The 18,777-nt window shown below is 42.5% G+C and overlaps 1 protein-coding gene across 5 annotated transcripts in view; it reads left to right on the forward strand.

Annotated features, from left to right (window-relative positions):
• The window catches only part of LOC143899712 (very long chain fatty acid elongase AAEL008004), a 39,233-nt gene that overhangs the window by 17,291 nt on the left and 3,165 nt on the right, over positions 1 to 18,777 (forward strand). For 3 of the 5 annotated variants that reach the window (XM_077410221.1, XM_077410222.1, XM_077410220.1), the window contains exons 2-6: positions 12,096 to 12,245; positions 14,497 to 14,687; positions 16,494 to 16,577; positions 17,929 to 17,985; positions 18,077 to 18,182. In XM_077410221.1, coding sequence (XP_077266347.1) covers positions 12,188 to 12,245; positions 14,497 to 14,687; positions 16,494 to 16,577; positions 17,929 to 17,985; positions 18,077 to 18,182 — 496 coding nt within the window. In that variant the 5' untranslated portion in view covers positions 12,096 to 12,187. Of the gene's footprint in view, positions 1 to 12,095; positions 12,246 to 14,496; positions 14,688 to 15,674; positions 15,756 to 16,493; positions 16,578 to 17,928; positions 17,986 to 18,076; positions 18,183 to 18,777 lie in introns of all 5 variants that reach the window. The other 2 variants (XM_077410224.1, XM_077410223.1) reach the window with 2 other exon arrangements.

The raw sequence follows: 18,777 nt of genomic DNA on the forward strand, positions 1-18,777 counted from the left end.
TGCGCCACGCACTTTTTATAGTTTTGAACAAGCGTGTCGCGCGCGCGCGCGCCGGAGAACGCGATCGCGTGCCGCGGTCTGAGTCGAGGCGATTCCTCGAACGATGGCAAGCGGTCGATCGATCCACTTACCGGCGTCGATGACGACCGACAAGCGCGATCTCTGTCGCTCACGAATACTCACGATCCATTCACGTCGATCGTCGATCGCGGGGCTGAATCGCCGCGCCGGCGTGGCTCGTGGCGGCTGACACGCCAACTTATATATATGCCTATTAGGTATTACGTGAAACGTGCCGCGTTGCGACACGGTCTCGGCAAATTTTCTGACAGAGATCGAAACGAGTCCTGCTTTCTCCCGAATTTTTCAGCTTGCCTACCGCGCGATTTCGCGCGCGGAGATGTACCCTATACCCCCCCCCCCCACATTTTTCCTGCCTATACGGAGGAATCCGCGATCTCATGCATGCCGCGCCGACTCGCCGGACCAGTCATTAATGTCGGTTTCATTAATAAATGAAAGTCGCGCAGCTTAGTACGCGGTGTACATATATTATCCATCTGTCAAGGCCGGAACGTCCGTTCTCTCGTGTTGCGCCTTCGCGGATCAACGGTCGTATTCTGTTACCTGGCCGCGCTCTCATTACCCACGGGGTTACTCGTGTCTTCGAACTGTTGTGTTTATATTTCGATCTGACGACCACTGCCGAAGGCACCGATCTCGAGTTAAGCGAATTTCGTTAGGTATCGGCGCTATTGCGGTAGGAAATTTCGATAAGGACGATCGAGTCGTTGAATCGTTCTCGCAATTTCACGATTCGTCGGAATTACTTCGCGATTTCTCTGACGCGAAAACGTCTCGTGCATCGGAACATAATAATAGAACGTAGGATTGTTCGACGGAGTCTCAAAAGACTACTGATAACAGGCTTCGATCGTTTTCGTTCGCGGCAGCCCATCAACGATGTTGAGGAAGGACTTTAATATGACACTTATATAAGGGGATTCTCTCGCTGCCCTCTCTCCACCTGTTTCTCTTTCTCTATCTATCTCTATCTCTATCTCTTTCTTTCCACGCGCAGCCATTAATGCGTTACAGCGACTCTCGGCAAGTTACAACTTCATGCAGCTATGCACTTTCCCTGCTCGCTGCAACTCCGTCGCGGCTGCTGCTCGATCGTTGCCGGCGGCATCGGTCGCCGATTCACAGGCGAAAAAGAATCAATTACTCTTCCCGACCTGGACCTAGCCTGATTTGCCTTCCTCGCTGAGTACGAAAGATTGCGACACGAAGGCACGCGGAAACAAAAATTTCGAAGGTCGACTTGTGCGCAAGACTCGGGATCTGCTTTCTCGCGTCAGTTACATAATCGACATTACGGGTTCGTGATCCGCTCATTATATCCGTCAGATGAGATAATCCCCGATGCAACATCCGTAGAAATGTTCTGAAATCTACGAGGATTCTCTCTCCGATGAGGGGGAGGAAAGGAAGTGAAATTTATTTTTAATTTGAAGCTAACTTTTATTTTTAGAAGATATGAAATAACGAGAATTTCTCTTTCTCTTTTGAGTTCAGACAGATTCGCGGCCGCTATGTATAATGTAACCGATATAATATCATCCGCTTTGAATTGTAAATAAAGCTGTGTCTTGATCTGATCATTTCTCTACAATACTCTACAGTTCTACACTGATCTCTCTCTGATATCGTGACCATCGTTTCGGCGACCAGCGAGAGTACGAGAGAACTTAACGAATGAATTATATAACGGGAGATTAAAATGCCGGTTAATCTATTCCGCATTGGCGCAATTATTCAGCTATAACCATTATCAAGTTACGGTGATTCTCTACAGGTTTGACGTTCGTAACAACGTCGACGTTACGATAGGCTATGTAAACACGAGTTCGGATATAGCAATCCGCATGATTTATTTCATACGTTATACGTATCTTGCGTCTTTGTACGACGGCACACATGGAAAATTTTATTAATTGACGTTTGTATTAATACCAAAATGCCTATAGAGATAACTTGCACATTTCGGTCATCTGTAACGCTAATTGCATTTTAAAAAGCTTCACTTCTTTACTCTTAAGTATCTTGGTAATTTTCACAGAGAGATGTTGTTACAGAAAATTGGAGCGTTCTTGAAGGGTCAATCCGCGGGAGCAATTATACTCGAATTCCCGCTAGGTCGTATTCCGCTCGAGAGGTATTTGAATTCAAATCAAATGCTGCGAATTAAAATTTAAAACTTACTCCACGTGGGACAGCAGGAGACGTAAATGGTATCTCAAATATATGTATATTTATAATTTGTATAATTTACAATTAGACGGGCGCGCGCGTATCGGAGATTGATTAGAGAAAAAATTGGAATTAGCTTCTAATTCATGGCGATATACTCTCGGTTCGCTTTCATAGGATTTGCCGTCAATCAAGTATTAACATATAAAAAATTCGCTAATTCCGAAACGTTCGAGCCATCAGATTTGAAATGTAAAATGAGATGCAGGGGAGCCATTTACATAATCATTAATCGGTGTCTCGAGGTGTGACAATTCGGAGCTTATACTTTGAAGCCAACGACGACTTTTTACATCGATCGTTATCGTCAATTCAGCGATGATGTCTCGTAATGTGTTTCCTCGGGGATCAGAGATGCGTTGCTGCAGCCTCGTTGTGCAACCTTATAAGAAATGGCAAAGGCCGCATCTCCCACGGGTTATTAGAACCGTCATTCCATCGCCATCGCGAACTTTATGGTCATAATGGCAAGTTATCTCAACGAAATGCAGCCGCAGGTTATATATTCGCAGACTTCTCACGTCATTCACGATCTTCTCTGGCTATCGCCAAATTCCACACTGGAGATTAACGACGTTATCGTCTACCTGGTCAGTCCGCAAAATCGTCAGTTTCTGCGAAAATCGCGTTTTCTCACGAAATCACCGTTGCCGATATCGTTTCGGCCTTGCTCCGATCCCATACGTGCGCGTTGCGTTAATGTGTTGTGCATGCTTGTGATGCACGATCGAGGACAACCGTTGCAGCCGGTTAATTTCAGATAGAACGATATTAAAGTGACGCGCGCGTAGTTAAAGAGAGGTCTCTTTAGTAAAGTAGGAGCAACGTCTCACTGTGGATTTCGTGGAAGGCGTTAATTACGCGAGCGTTAATTTCGTACTTGCTCGAGTCCGCGCGGGGTGTGAAGGAAAAAAGGTGGCGGAAAATAATTAAAGCCTCGTCTCGTACCGCGAACGCGCGTAGCCCGGAGTATTTGCTCGCACAAATATGAGCAGAAAAGACAAATGTTTGTCGAGTGCATAAATCAAAAGGGTACCAACGTTCACGTTCGGAATCGTGGTTCCCGCGGGTGAGAGTCTACAATTCTACATCAATGACCGTCTGTGTCTTCGTCCGAATCTATTTTTGACGCCATCTAGGCCGCGGCTGGTCCGTAAATCCGATTGTTTTAATACTCTCGAGACTCCTCGAGTATTCCTTCTCAAGACGGCGCTTCTCGACGTTAAAATATTAGACGAGCAATCTGTGCTTCATCTGACTGTTATCTCCGCACGTGACACATCTATATATGTATAATTTATTATTGTCAGACAGGATTTAATATATAAGCGTTTGAACTCGTAATTGTAATAATCTTCTGTCTTTCTTTAATCTCGAATCCTCAGAATGAGGACATTAAGACATTAACAAAAACGCTTAGGTGATTTATTCTAATATATTTCATTTATTCGAACTTTTTTTTGTTAATTTGCGCGATTTCTAGACTAATAAATTCGTAAAAACAACACTAGATCTCGCACTAGATACCAGTGATTAACTATAGCTCGCATGAATCATCGGTTATGAATTGTAAAAAATTCTATGCATAATAAGGTCGTTCGAGGCCGTGCATTAATCTTATATGTCACCTGTTATTCTGTTGATTACATTAAATAGCTGTTTAAAATATCATAAATTTAATACATGTCTAAAAAAGACTTTACAGCCATAAAACTTCGATTGTACATTTTTTAACGACATATTTTGTACACCACTATCTTAAGTAAAATAAGCTTAATATTTTATACATATAATTGTCAGTACATAGGTAACTGCGACTCTGTTTTTAATTGCACTCATTTCTTAAGAGATTTATTCTATTTTTCTTTACCTTATTATGTATAATATTTACATCGAGGCTTATATCGTATAAATACTTAATGTGCAGAGATCACGTGCAGAGATTGTTGAAAATTATCCAAGGAAATGTTATTAAAACTATCTAGTTTTTATTTCCTCAAGATTGTTTCTTCTTTCTCTTTTTCCGTCTAAAAAAAATTTTATATGAGAAACATTTGTACTTTTTACTCATTCTCTCAAGTGTAATTATTGTTTTCCCGATGCTGTGCCGCTAGGTACGGGACACCCTGTACCTGTACCTTACCACGATACTCTTACATAAACACGGCGAATTACGCGTAAAAACCGTAGACGGAAAGCGGCGCGGCATTGCAGTGCCATCCAAGTGAATCTTCGGCGCTAAGCAAGTCGCTGCCCAAGGTTTGTGCAATTAACGAGCCGATTGAAGGGAAGGTATGCGTGACCCCGAGTGTACATTGTGTTGGAAAGAAGGAAAATCCAACCTTGAATCTTTGAGAATGCGTCGTCTTTGACCGCTGCAGTTAAAGTTGCGATTAAGAAGTCGCTCCAAAATCACGTCAAATCTCGCTTAATCTACCGAATCGATTATCTCATCGCTTATCGCGCGTGATCATCAATTAATTATTTTAATATTTGTATAATCTCGCGGGATACTCGAACGAGAAGTGACTTATCATCGCAATCGTGACGATGATATCTCCGTTTTGTTATCGTCAGACGCCTTCTGATTATTATTTTTTTATTAATCAGTTTATACAAGTTATACAAACAATCTCGCAGTTTCTTCGAACAACTTTCACGAAGCGACCCTTTCGGCGTGGATCAGAGTTTCTCCTGGGCGTGATCAAGCGGACAATTTCAATAATCATATGACGGTTAATTGAGGCGACGGCGGTCTCGACACGCGCTCCTTTGACGATTTTACGTACGTGTTTGTGCTTTTGTTACGTGCCGCGATAATTTCGACGGCGAGACACGTTGATCAGCGAGAAAGGAAGCAACGCCTCGCCGAAATGCCAGTCATCCGCGGATACGTGCTATCCTGACGATTTCTCGTAATAACAAGATTGATCACACGCACACGGCAAGAATTCATCTTTTTCTTATCTCTGATGTTGATCGTGTGAAAAAATTATACGGAAGATGACAATGCGCATGCCATAATTTCCTGCGCCTGACTATCTGTATTTTAGTGCCGATAAAACCTCCAATCAAGATTATCTTATCAACAAAATTGAATCTAAATTATTATTATTATTATTATCTCCCTTTGATCACGTAACTGTTGCTTGGCCAGTTGATTTTGGATCTCATCTTGCGCTTACAATTTTTTCTTTAAGTATTAAAATTCGAAGTATAGGTTCCAATGGAAATCCACACGAATATATAGAAAACGGGCTAACTAAGAACCAGGCGCGGTAAATCGTCGAATTGGTACGACACTTTCACGGAATGAAGGAAGTTCCAGGTTCGAACTCTGGCTGAGGTAATATTTTTCGCAATGATTTCTTCACAGTTATTGAGATGCATATAGCATCACAAATTAAATCGAATCGATTAATTATGTGTAGGGGGGGGGGGGATTTTTCTACTCCAACCGGAGCTGTGTTTCAAGTCTCTGACAGTCGGCGCGCAGTCAAAATTGGAAGATATGTAAAATAGAAATAAAAAAAAAAACTTTTGCGCATTATTTACCGCGCCTGGCGTTCTTAATCAGCCCGTTTTCTATATTTGTTTAAGTATTAAATTTGTGCAAAAAGCAAAGCCATGCAAATAAGGTAGAAAATAAAATTTCAGCAAGAAGGTTGAATTGTCAGGTTTCAATTCTCTTTTATTTTTTTTAAATTATCTTTTTAAAGAGCTTCAAATTTCGATTTAAATTTATGTAATGTAGCTTGTAGAAAAAAACCTTCGTCACGTCAACTAAATATTTAAACGATAAATTAATTTCCATTGAAAATTTTTTTCCTGCGCGACGAATGAACGTTCGTTACTCGTGTACCGCGCCGAAATTCGGAGTTCGTCGACAAAATTTCTCAATCTTCAATCGTTCATTTCCCGACGACTGCGCCCGCGACATCGACGTTTTTCAACGCGGCGTTCCTATCTCATTCCAGCCTGCAGCGTCTGCAGCCGAGAGAAAGTACACGATGTTTACACTCTGTCTAAACGAGGAATACATTGTTGTCGGAGACATAACCGCGAGCGGCGAGATAGTGACGTCGCGATAAAATTCGCGTCACCACGTTCAGTGACTGCGTTATAATCGCTCTCTATCTCGCCTCCGATTCCGCCTACTTTTCCGGAAATAGATTACGCTGCGCTATCGCGCGGCTCACCATCGCGCCTTGTCTTTTATTATTTGGCCTTTCTTCTTCCGTTTCTTTTCCTTTTCTTCTTTTCGTTTCTCTGTCTTGCTGCGATCTCTTCATCCCGACCGCGGTTACGCAATCGTGTCGCGTAATAAGAAAAGTCGCGACCTGCGTTTGCACTTTCCGTGGATTCCCAGGCAACAACAATTTGACATCTGCTAGCGTTCAAGTATTGACCAATCGTTCTTTCTCCTTTTTTTTAGTGTTAATCACATGCAATTACTACTTAGTAAGAACGATAAGTTGCGCGTTAAAACGAAAAAACGCGCTGCGCTGCGGTCTCATGACGTCCGGTCTCCGCGATTAAACTCGCTTTCAGCTTCATGCACGCCGATTATCGGCGCTTAAATTGATATGTGAAAATAATAATACCAGTGACACTGGCAATTACATTGCGTTATATTTCACTTAATATCTCCGTGTATGTTTTCATTACTATACCATTTTTAGGTATGTATTTCTTAATTTATTGTGAAGAGAGAATGTGAGAGTGAATACAATAAGCGACTTTGTAACACAAGTACGTGATTATCCATGATTTCTCTAAGTATAATCAATATTTCAAAGTATAATAAATAATAAAATATACATAATATAAAAGTAATCAATATAAAACATAAAATAAATAAATGTATATTCTTTTCGTCGTAGAACGGATATTAATTTTCAACGAGTATTTCTTTTTAAAAGAGATCAGACTACTTTTTACTTATCACATATCTATATGAAACGGTGAAGCAGATCGATTGTGTTTTCCAGCATAAAATGCAGTTCTCTTACTCGGCAGACGCTGCCCGATGAAGTCTCGTAGTTTTATACGCGGTCGGTTTTGCCGAGCCATCAGCTGCGTTCATTATATCGAAGTCGTAATCCCCGCGACACTCGTCGATCCAACACTTTTCTCCGGCGTGCTAGACAGTGACAGCACGCGACCGCAATTTCTCGGAGTGTCAACGACGACGGCATGCTGGGTCCGATAGGCCTTTCTCCGTTCCCTCCCTCTCTCTCTCTCTCTCTCAATCTCCCGCTCTCCTACTCTCTCTTTCTCTCTATCTGTCTCTTTTCTTCTCTAGCCGCGTCTTTGTCATCTTTCTCCGTTTCGTTACTCAAGCGCGCGAGCTACTATTACTTAAGACCGCTGGCTGGTTGCGTCGCACATAATAGTTACACTTGCACTTTCGGCTTGCCGCGACATCAAGCAGTGGTGGTAGATGCAGAAAACTTTAGCAAAGCGAGAACAACGGGTATTACTTTTGTCTGACTATTGTACTATTGTCTACATCTACCCTGTAATTCGCGCGTGTATATAAAGTCAAACGTACGTGTGTATTCTTTCGTAAATATAACAGCGAAGAAAATAACATTTTTCGTAAATAACAGAGGGAGGAAAAATTTATCAAATCGATCGTTATTCTTTAGCGGCAGTCCGGTAACTTGAGCCGACGATACTTGACTTATTGAAAATCAAAAGTATGCGCTGAAAAAAATATTATCTTTTATTGATCATATAAGTGATTCTACGAACGCGATAAAAAAATTTTTGTTTTAATTAACAAATTGGACAGAATATATATATATATATATATATATCTGACTTTTATCATTTTAAATATATTTTTAAATTTAGCTGTTGAATTATATACCGATATACGTGTAAAGATCGCTAGAAAAACTTGAAAACTTCTGGATGAATAAGAATCTCTTATTATAATACATATGTGCGCTCGTATATTTATAAATAGGAAATTCTTATCGAGGAACCGACGAATGCCCATATCAATAACATTAGCAAAAGGTACTTACAATCATTTTGTTACTATTTGATCAATACTTAGGACCGATAGGACATAATATCATTAATCCATAAATATAGTTTCAAATTTTTGAAATATTTTGTTTCTCTAACTTATCTCGTATAACAACATCCATGCTTCTAAATGTTTAGGAAGAGAAGATATTGTCATTATATCATACAAAAAATTCTCCGCAAAATTTATAGTTTAGCAATCGTAATACTTTTCATTGACGTCGGTCGTTCAATGTCTCTCGGCTCGCGATCGACGTCGAATAAAATGTTTAATAAGAAGAATGAAGAATCGTTTCTTCCTCATTCGAACGACTCAATTGGAGCGGAATAACAAGATAGGGGCTGGGTCCTCTGGATCCGTCACTGGCTTCCACGCCTGAGCCATGTTCGTTAACTTTCCTATACGGTGCCGTTTAACGCGGCCGAGTCTACGAGTATCAACGACGACGATCCGAGCTTGAAGTCACTTTCACGACCGGCGTCCGTAAGATTGGACGCGTTCCAGTAGCCGTGGCTACTAATGTCGTCGACGACGACGACCACATCGTCGTCTTCGTCGTCGTCGTCGTCGTCGTCGTTGTATCGCGTCCCGATTTAACCCTTCGCGACACGCGCCTTTAGCTGCGTTACGCGAACGCATTATACCGCCCCGCGATTATCGTAAAAAATCATTATGCAACCATAGCAGATAGCGTTTCCGCCGTTTATTTGCGCAAGTAGATAAAGTCGTGGCAACCTCTCGTCGCGCTGTGTGCCGCGACGCGCTAAGAACACCAGCCGTTGTACTCCCTCGCGGACTTCTGTAATACGCGAAGAGAAAAATAAATTTCCGCCGACCGATGCCAGGTATCGGTCCATCAGGTCGCCCGACGGTTTACGGGAAATAGATTTTTATGGGCTGTGAGATAACATCGAACAGTCATTAATTCGGATTGTCGTTATACTCCGCGATAGTATCTTGGGCCGTAAATAGACGCAGACAGGTGCGGCTTCTTTAAATAAAGATGCTGACCTACAGTATATTGGGGCTTTTTAGAGCGGGACGACGCCGACGCGGTCTCGCGCGAGGATAATGAATGAACTCGTGAGTTTATTCGCGCCTCCCCTCCCGCTCCTCTTGCACCTCTAATTTTTCGGTTCGATCTCAAAGATCTCACGAAGATATATACTCGGGCACTAAAGTGGTCCAGTGGACGCGTGATTACGCGATACATCGAGCGAAATCGGAAGAGGTTGCGTCGCCGTAACGAAAGAAAAATCTGAAGTATTACACTCGACGCGTTTAAAGCAAAGACAAGTGTGGCGTAAAAAAGAAGTAGATATAGTAAGACGTCCGTGAAATGTACTTGAAGCAGGCATAGGCGAGATTCCTGTCGCTCCCAACTGGAAATGGTTTGAAAACGATTGCGCGAGAGATCCCCAATGTTAATAGGATCTTAATATATATATCTCTCTCTCTCTCTCTCTCTTCCTCTGTCTTTCTTTTTCTTCCTTGCGATTAGATTAAATGACGATTTCAGGTAGTCAGACACGGGCTGGACGGCACACGGCTTGCGCAGGTGCGACCGATTCCTTGCGTAACGCATACGGCAGACACGCACACGATCCCGGCCTCCGCGGCCCGTTTTCTGTGCCGCGCGCGCGACTCCCGTTATAATGTATACAGTTTTCGCAACGTAATCCCGAGGTATTTCGCTTGCTCGGCGCGTTTTCGGCTTTTCGTTTTGCAAGCGGGCAAAACATCTAGCGCGATCGTTCGCGGGAGGGCTGTGATCGCGACCTCCATTCCATTCGGTCGGCCCGTACTTATACCGTCTTCGATCTCCGTGCCGCGCGCGGCAACTTCCCCAGGAAATCTCCCGCGCGCGGCACGGATTTCGCACGCGATTCCGCACGTGATTCAATCGGAGCACGATCGATCGATCGATCGGCCGGCCACATCGTGGATTCGTTATCGGAACCGTTATTTGCGACACGAATGCGCGACGCTCGATCAGTTCCGAGCGGAAGTCTTATTGGAATCGCTTATCTAATCATGCGGCTAAAGCGAATATCGGTAATTGAGAAAAAGTCCGAGAATCACTTTATTAGATATCGATATATCTTCCACGTTCGTCCGATTGCGGATAAAGCGCTATTGGCGATATAGATCTGCGAATAGATTAGCGCACAAAAAATTCCATCGAGTTTTTTTCATCACAGCGAAATTCGACAGCTCAGGTTATCGAAACTTTTCTTAATGGCAGTTCGGTTACGGCTATTCGTTAACATAATTAATTTTGCTCTCCGCCCCGAAGCGTAGAAATCGATATATTGGCACTTTCTTTATGCGAAATATTTTGTAACATTCATAGCGTTTTCAATTTTTAACATATAAAGAAGTTACGTTATGTAGAAGTTACGTAGAAGAATTCGAAGATGTTATGAATCCCATCAAGATTTTAACGCGAGTATTATTGCCAATTGCGAATATTATTACGGTCCATTGAGCTGAACTATTGGCGTCAACTTTTTCTCGAGGAGTATTTTTTTTCCAATTTTCTACTACCTTAAAACAAAATTAAACAGTTTGTTGTCTTTCCTTATTTTGACAGCGAACAAGCTGACGTGTAACAAGTAAAGCGATCAATATTATAGCCTCGAGCAAGTGGAACACGTGGAACAATCGTCCACCGTTAATTTTGAATTATTAACTAGTAATAAAGTCATTAATTTCCATTTTTTGGTAATTTTCATTTCTGATTAAAAAAAAAACCACTTTCACTATTGTTTCTTTGCCTCGTTTAGTCGACGAATTCGAATCGAATCGAGGAGGCAGCTTCGGAGAAGAGCGAGCAGATTTGCGCGTTCGCAAGAGCCGTATACTCGTCCTCCCCGGAGCTGCCGAGCTGCGAGTGAAATTCAATTCGCGTGTATGTTGTACGTACCAGAATGGTTCAAGGCCGCGTCGCCGATTCATGGTCGACTTGGCGAATTGCGCGACGGCATTGCCCGATCGTGCCGTGCGAACGCTTTCGAATAAAAAATTCGGTGGCTGTGTAACACGTAAGCCGTACAATGGACGCGAAGAACTCGAATCCCGATGAGCTTAGATGGCAAGCTTGGTCCGGAGCTCCGAACGCAACACTCGACGGGATTTCAAAGAGACTCTTTGTGTCGCTCTTGAATCATTGAAGAGTGTGTCAACAGTGACACTAAATTGCCAAGCCAAAGATCGTATTTTTTTTTGTATATACGGATTTCGCAAGATCTCGGACTCTCAACCGGACATTTTCATTCACATTGCACAATTCTAAAACGTTTTTTGATCCTCTCTTCGACTTGGACTCTTTTGTTCCCCGCGACGAATCTCTTCGCGACATAGAACGCGATCGTAAAATCAAGATTCAAGTTTGCTTACTTAAATTTCTTGCTAAACACAAACGTTTAAGCGAGGAATAAGTTTCCAAGAACGCCGGAGATTTAGATTCTCGCCCGTTCTCGTCGGTTCTCGCGGATTCACGTGCATAGCTCTATCAGATTAAGATTAGATTAGATTAATGATTCCAATTATAGTATTTCGTACAATTGAAAGCGATGTTATCTCATTTTTCCACTGGGATATGACATTTATATTATTATATGTCATCAGAAGACCGCGGTGTTTTGAAACAAAGTGTACGGCACGTCACGAATCTCACGATTGCGATTGTATTTTGTAGGAACCGTTGGATGTCTCCAAAAAAATCTTTCTTTCGTTTCAGGAGGAGAGAAGGCGATCGCCTGAGAGAGTGGGTGGTAGACTTCGCTCCGAATTTCCGTCCAAAGTAGATCCGAGGGCAGCTGACACGGCAACATGTCGATCATAATGCAGTGTATAGACCGGTTCCACGACATGCTGGACAAACACGCAGGTGATTATTAACGGCGGGACGGTCGAGGGAGGAGTACTTCGTGGAAACCATGTAGTCTCGGAAAATAGTTTTGGATTTGTGCGACAAATGGCAGTGAAAACTCAACTGTTTTACAGTATGTCAGTATACCCAGTGACATCATCGTTACACGTTATAATCGACGATTACGTAGCTGCGCGATAATTTCGAGAGTCGGATGCCGTGATATTAGAGTCCTTCGAATTTACATAATTGACGCATGGAAGAGAACGATGTAAATAGTGGGCGGTGATATCGTTGTCGAGCATTATTTCCCTCTCTCGCTTAACAGTTTTTAGATAACTCCGAGCGCGCGTCTCATTGGTATTTATTCCGTCTATGTTTCTATAACCTATTATTAATTTTTTATAAGCTGTCCAGACTCCATAGTTGTTTCCGAGAAAAATTATGCGCGCCAAGGTTTCTCGATGCATAAATTCTCGTTTGTTCCCCAAGTTCAGGGCTTTTATCTCGAAAAATTCGAACGAGATTTACGCATTGCGCGGTTCGAGTTTGATAAGCGCATATATCGAACGTTTCGAAAAAAAGTCACGGAAAACAAAACCTCTTCCTACGGATATTCACTTTTTATTTACGTCCTGTATAACAAATGTCAAAATATGTGCATGGTATAGTTTGTCAAATGTCACTTTATCGCGTCGCGCTGCCGGGCGATTGTCGCGTTGCGCGAAGTGGAGCGGGCGATTGTCGGAGGACTTGTCAGTTTCCTTGAGACCGTCACTGTCCCACTTCGAGCGCAGTAACGAAATGTCACTTTGATAATCGCGGCGTCGGGTCGTGCGAGTAAAGTGGAGTAATTCTTTATTCCGTACGGACGGCCGGCCGGCCGTGTCGTGCCGTCGCGTTTGTCGCAACGCGGGCGCCTCTTTTCGCAATTCGCCGACGAGAGGAATCCGACGCCCGACGAGACTTTGCACCGCGATTAACGATCTGATCGTTTTATCTCTCTGTCGTTTGTTCGGTCAATGAGAATCGCTCTGGGTTTATATACGTTAATTAACAACCCGCCGTGATTAGCGTGGAAAAACCACGCGGTACGGCGCGTGTAAGCCGGGATATAAAAGTGCTTCGTTAGCGTCATTAACGTCTCATCGCGAGCGCTCGATTATTCGTTCCGCCGGTGATTTGCATGCGGAAGGTGCAAATTATTCGATCTGTGTATAATGCAGACACAAAGATTACATTAAAATGCCGCGATAAAAGAAAAGTTGTACGATGATGGCTTCCGAGCGGCTTCGCGAAGATACACATGTTTTGTTCCCGCATGAAAAATGAAGGAAACACGCGTATGTATATATACAATTCACGAAGACGCAAGTATAATATTTTTCGTTTTTCTCTATATGCATGTTTCTTTTTTTAATTAAAATGACGTTACCCATTGCACGAGCTATTTTTTTTGCGAAAACGCTCATGCGCTCGCAGGTATAGTAAATAACCTTTTCTCGTTCATATTTTAACTATACATGAAGTTGCTCTCTTTTGAACGTCGAAACAGGGTCATTTATAGCACACGCAAATGCATTATCTTTATTCATGTCTTACCACGCACACAATCCTCGTGCGCGTAGATGAAGCCAAACGCGTTTGTTATCCATCCGGTGGAGAATTCCATGGAACGCCCATGGAAATATCCGATCGTTAATTTTTTCTACCGGGAAAACCAAGGGAAGGGTGATCGAACCTTCGAAGGACGTCATGAGAGGAGGAGTTCTCGAAGCGAAGCCGAAGGACGATTTTTACCGCCATTAAATCATGGTCACTGGATCGCGGTGATTTACTACTGTGCGTACGAGAAGGAGGGAGAGCGAGCGAGAGAAAGAAGGAAATCGCCGGCGGCCGTTAATACATTTGTCCATTGTTGCATATCGCGTCTGTTTTGTGCAACACGAGGTCGTTTCCGACTCGATCGCGATCGTCTCTGGAAAGAATTAATCGCGGACGATGAAAATTTGAATCTGCGCAGCTTCGATATCGCTTCGTATCGAAACGTGCCGTATTTTCGCGGGTATTGTACCGTCTAGCGACAAATCTAAATATTTTTACGTTGCTACATCGTAATTTAAGAAGTTTCTTTGCTATATTTCTCATCAATTCGTTCGATACAATCGAAAAGGCTGAAAAAACGAATAAAATAACGTCGCGTCTTTTCGTCAAAAGATTGAAACTTCGAGGTCACTTCCGCGGGGATCGTTTTGATGTTTCTTTACAGACACGAGGACGACTAATTGGCTACTGATGAGTTCACCTTTCCCTACGTTATTCATTTGCCTCTCCTACGTCTACCTCGTCAAGGTGCTCGGGCCGAAGCTTATGGAGAATCGGAAACCCTTCCAGCTTAACAACACCTTGGTAGTCTACAACCTGTTACAAGTGATCTTCTCCGCATGGCTTTTCTACGAGGTGAGAACCTGTCCGATTGTTCTTCCGCGATATCGATCGTTCAACGCCGGATGAATTGGATATCCGAAAAAGAAAATTTCCGCTGAATTTTTCAGGAGACATAAAAAGTCGGATTGTGTTCCTGTTTTATTTCAGTCGTTCCTCGACTCGCCGATCGTTAATCGAAGCAAATATTTTGTTCCTACTGTAATACAACGTTTCAGAATTTCAGAGCGAAGCTTGCAACAAATATTTAGACGAATATTTGGATTTTCTTTATTTCTCTTTTCGGGGAAACTTCTTTTTTTTTATATTGTGTTTCGTATTTCGTATAATTCGACACAGAACTGCATAAAATCTTGTATGCTATATTCCGGACTTTCTCTCGAGTGCCGAAAATAAGTCATAATTATCTGCGCGCAATTTCGCCGAATTCCCATTTCTTTTTGTTTATGTTTGACTCGAAAATTCATTAGCTAATTCCAAATCAGCTTTCAAACTCATTATCGAGCTCACGCTCGGTTTGGCGGCACGGCATTCGTCGCGACACGGTCGAAAACGGACGATTATGGTCTTAGGGTACGATACGCTGCTATTTACAGTTGCGCGATCCAGCAATTCCGTGACTTTTACCGCCGGTAACCACCGGAACGCGCGTCCAACGAAAACTTTCTATCTTAACAGTCGCGATTACGTTCGATTACGTCGCTAACGAATACGTTTGTCATTGGTGCAAATTCCCCGGCTGAGCTTATATCTCGTGATTGCAAAAAAGGGGAACGATCAAGGACCCTTCGACTCTTTAGAAGTGATTATCAGAATTTGCAAGGGCGTGTATCGTTACATCGCACTGTCGAAAACATGTTACACTGTCGTTACATTACCTGCCGCGACAAGAATTGAGCGACGAGAATGCGCTTGTAACTCCAATGACCGATCTCGTGCCACGGAAACGCACCAATGGCAAAGATGTGCGAAGCACGATTGTACGTTTCTTTCGCAACGCAGTGTCTGATGGGCGGATGGTGGGACCAGTATAGTTTCCGCTGCCAGCCGGTGGATTATTCCAACAGCCCTACCGCGATAAGGGTAAGTAATCGGTCTAATCCTAGCCGGACTGTTCAACTGCCTCCCAACTATCTCAACGAGACGACAATCGCAACAGAAATCACCGAATCGCATCGAGACCGCTGATATCACGGACGAAAGATATTCATCTATAAATACGTTATTTTTGTAGATAGGCTACTCCTTTTCCGGAGCGGAGGCTTGCGGCGGGGGCGAATGTGGCGCGGAGATGATTTAGGCGCGGAAGAGCTTACGCTTTCCTCTTCATCTCGCATTAGAGAGTCTGGCATGTCCCATGTTCCTCGAGCGCCTCGATCAAATTTTTCACCGCTTCGATATCCGCTATTTCGGCTCTCGGTAGAGTAGTCGAGCGTTAATCGGCTGAGTGTTGAACGCATGTCGCATCCCCATCGGCAATTGAGAATCGCAATTGTAGATTTCGCACATTTTTTGCACATTTTTCAGTCTCCACTGATTTATCATTCAACCGGAGGAATCTAAATTCATCCCGTTTCTTCGCGTTTCTTTCGCGGGCCAAAGCAACCCCCTTTTCTTTCACCCGGCTGCGACTCCTTTTCCCGTTGTAGGTGCGAGACGCGGCATCGCTCGACATTCGTGGAGAATGCGACACGATATCTTATAAGTAGTGCGAGAGTAGTTGATAAGCTTGTGCGCAATATACATCTGCTGTATTATGCCTATTTTCTGTATCTATTCATTGATCGATGGCGAATGGCCTCTGGGCGAATGTGGTTGCAGATAGGGATATCCGGATGGCTGACTGGAAACTATTCTCTAAGATGTCAACCTGTAGACTACAGCGACAGACCTGAAGTACTGAGGGTGGGTGATCTTCCGTGATTAACAGTTGCCCTTGCCTTGATCTCTTTCTGTTCGCGTTTATATATCTAACTTTATTGAAATGTTTTTCACAAAACCGGTCAATTAATTAGAAGTTTGACCGAAACGAGAAAAGTAATTTTTTGATGAACCTTATTAGATGATGTTGATTCGCGTTGGATTAACTTTGTATACTTTATATACACGATTCTCGGAATATTTTTCCCATTGTAAATTAATAAACTGTTACCGATTGAAAAATTATTCCAAGAACCTGCGATCTTGTAGCTCGATAATGACCGGTTCTGTACAATGTACATAGTAGGCCGTACATCTATACGTTAAAAGAAGAGGCAAAGTAGCTTAGTACGTAGAGTCGCGAATTCAGTAGAGTGCGCGATAGAACGACTCTAACTGTAGTTAGCGGCCTGTGTGATTAACACTGTTTAACACACTCTGTGTATCATTGTGCCTTAGAAACGGTAACGACCGTGAAGCTATACGTAGACTCGCTCATTTACGCGCTCATCATCGCGTCACATTAATTTCTGTCATCGTATCCATATGTACTGTGACGCACGCCGATGTTAATGACGATTTTCACGGACTTCACAACGTCTCGAATACACCACCGTGACACAAATTGATGTGTGCTCTCGCGAAATGCTTTAATACTCTTGTAAAAACTGGTTTTCAAAAACACTTAATAATTGCGTTTATTTTGTGTCTCACCCACTAGCGGATCCTGACGTCGATGATGGGAGGGGTTTCGGCAAAATTATTTGCTTTCATATTTTTCTTAGTGTCATTGCGCTTAGCTTTTACTTCAGGATCAAAGAGAACTTTTGATCCTGCTTTAATGCTTAATGCATTTTTTTCTTAGATTTTTCTTAAAACAGATCCAATAAAACCGATTTCTTTTATTTGAAAGAAGGATTTTAACCCCAACCCCCATCCACCTAGGATCCGCCAGTGTGTGGTCTCACCCATTATTCTGTTTACGTTAACGAGACGCACGTAAGCGAATTCGCTTGTAAATTGCTGTATCGCAATGCAACATGCACATTCCTTCTCCCCCCCTCTCTCTCTCTCTCTCTCTTTTCCTGTTTAATTAAACTAATTTTTAATTCACTTGCAATCATAATATGTAAAAAAAGTGTTTAAAACTGTTTAAGTGTGTAACAGAGATCGAAGGCAAGAATCCTGAACTTCGACAGAAATGTAAGAGTATCTCGCACACATGTTCAAGATAAAATGTTTCGAGTAGAGTAAATTCAAAGAAAATTTCATACATAAAACCGACTCGATTAAAGTGATTAAAAAGCTTCTTCTAATCGATATTTCGAAATCGCAGATGGTCCATGCAAGCTGGTGGTATTACTTCTCGAAATTTACCGAATTCATGGACACGGTACGTATATAGTGGTCTAATTGTAAACGTTCCCTTTTACCGGGACGCGCAATTATATTTCGCGGGTCTAATCGCGCGCATCTCCTTCCAGATCTTTTTCGTGCTAAGAAAGAAGAATAATCACGTGTCTACGCTGCATGTGATTCACCACGGTTGCATGCCCATGTCGGTCTGGTTCGGTGTCAAGTTCACGCCAGGTAGGTAGAAAATTGTTTATGTAATTCCTTACATATTGATACGTATGATTCCTACGTTGCAGAAATTCGACCGATTTTGCAAAACTAATTTGTGTCAATGTCGCGAGCCCTCAACTAAGAGTTTTTCTTATATATATTTGTATATATTCAGGTAGAGAGTTGACGTTGTCATCAATGAATGATCAAATGTCGTCAAAAACATCATTTTGACATCAAAATGACGACAAATAACGCCGGCTTGCTATCTAAGCATATGTGGACCAACTGTTACGAAAACGGCCACAGTGATCAATTTCTTGAGAGACGCAAAAGAATTATTTTTCTTGTTTTCTCACATGTATATCATTATTTTAGAACTTGATCGGCACATTTGGAATTTAAATATGTGCTTTTTGAGAACTTGATAATAATCTTTCTTGCGAAAACGCGGACACGTGTTATTTTTAGCAATTATTAGCTAAAAGCTATATATCGTACAAAGATACGATATATAGCTTTTAGCTGTCGATTATCGGAAACAACTTGTAATTAATACTCTTGATGACTCGTATCCTTGTGACTCCGCGTACGTAATTTTGAGAATGCAGTATTTGTC

This window comes from Temnothorax americanus, unplaced genomic scaffold (assembly GCF_048541705.1).
Source record: "Temnothorax americanus isolate GAGA-0224 unplaced genomic scaffold, ASM4854170v1 Scaffold28, whole genome shotgun sequence".
Taxonomy (NCBI): Eukaryota; Metazoa; Arthropoda; class Insecta; order Hymenoptera; family Formicidae; genus Temnothorax; species Temnothorax americanus.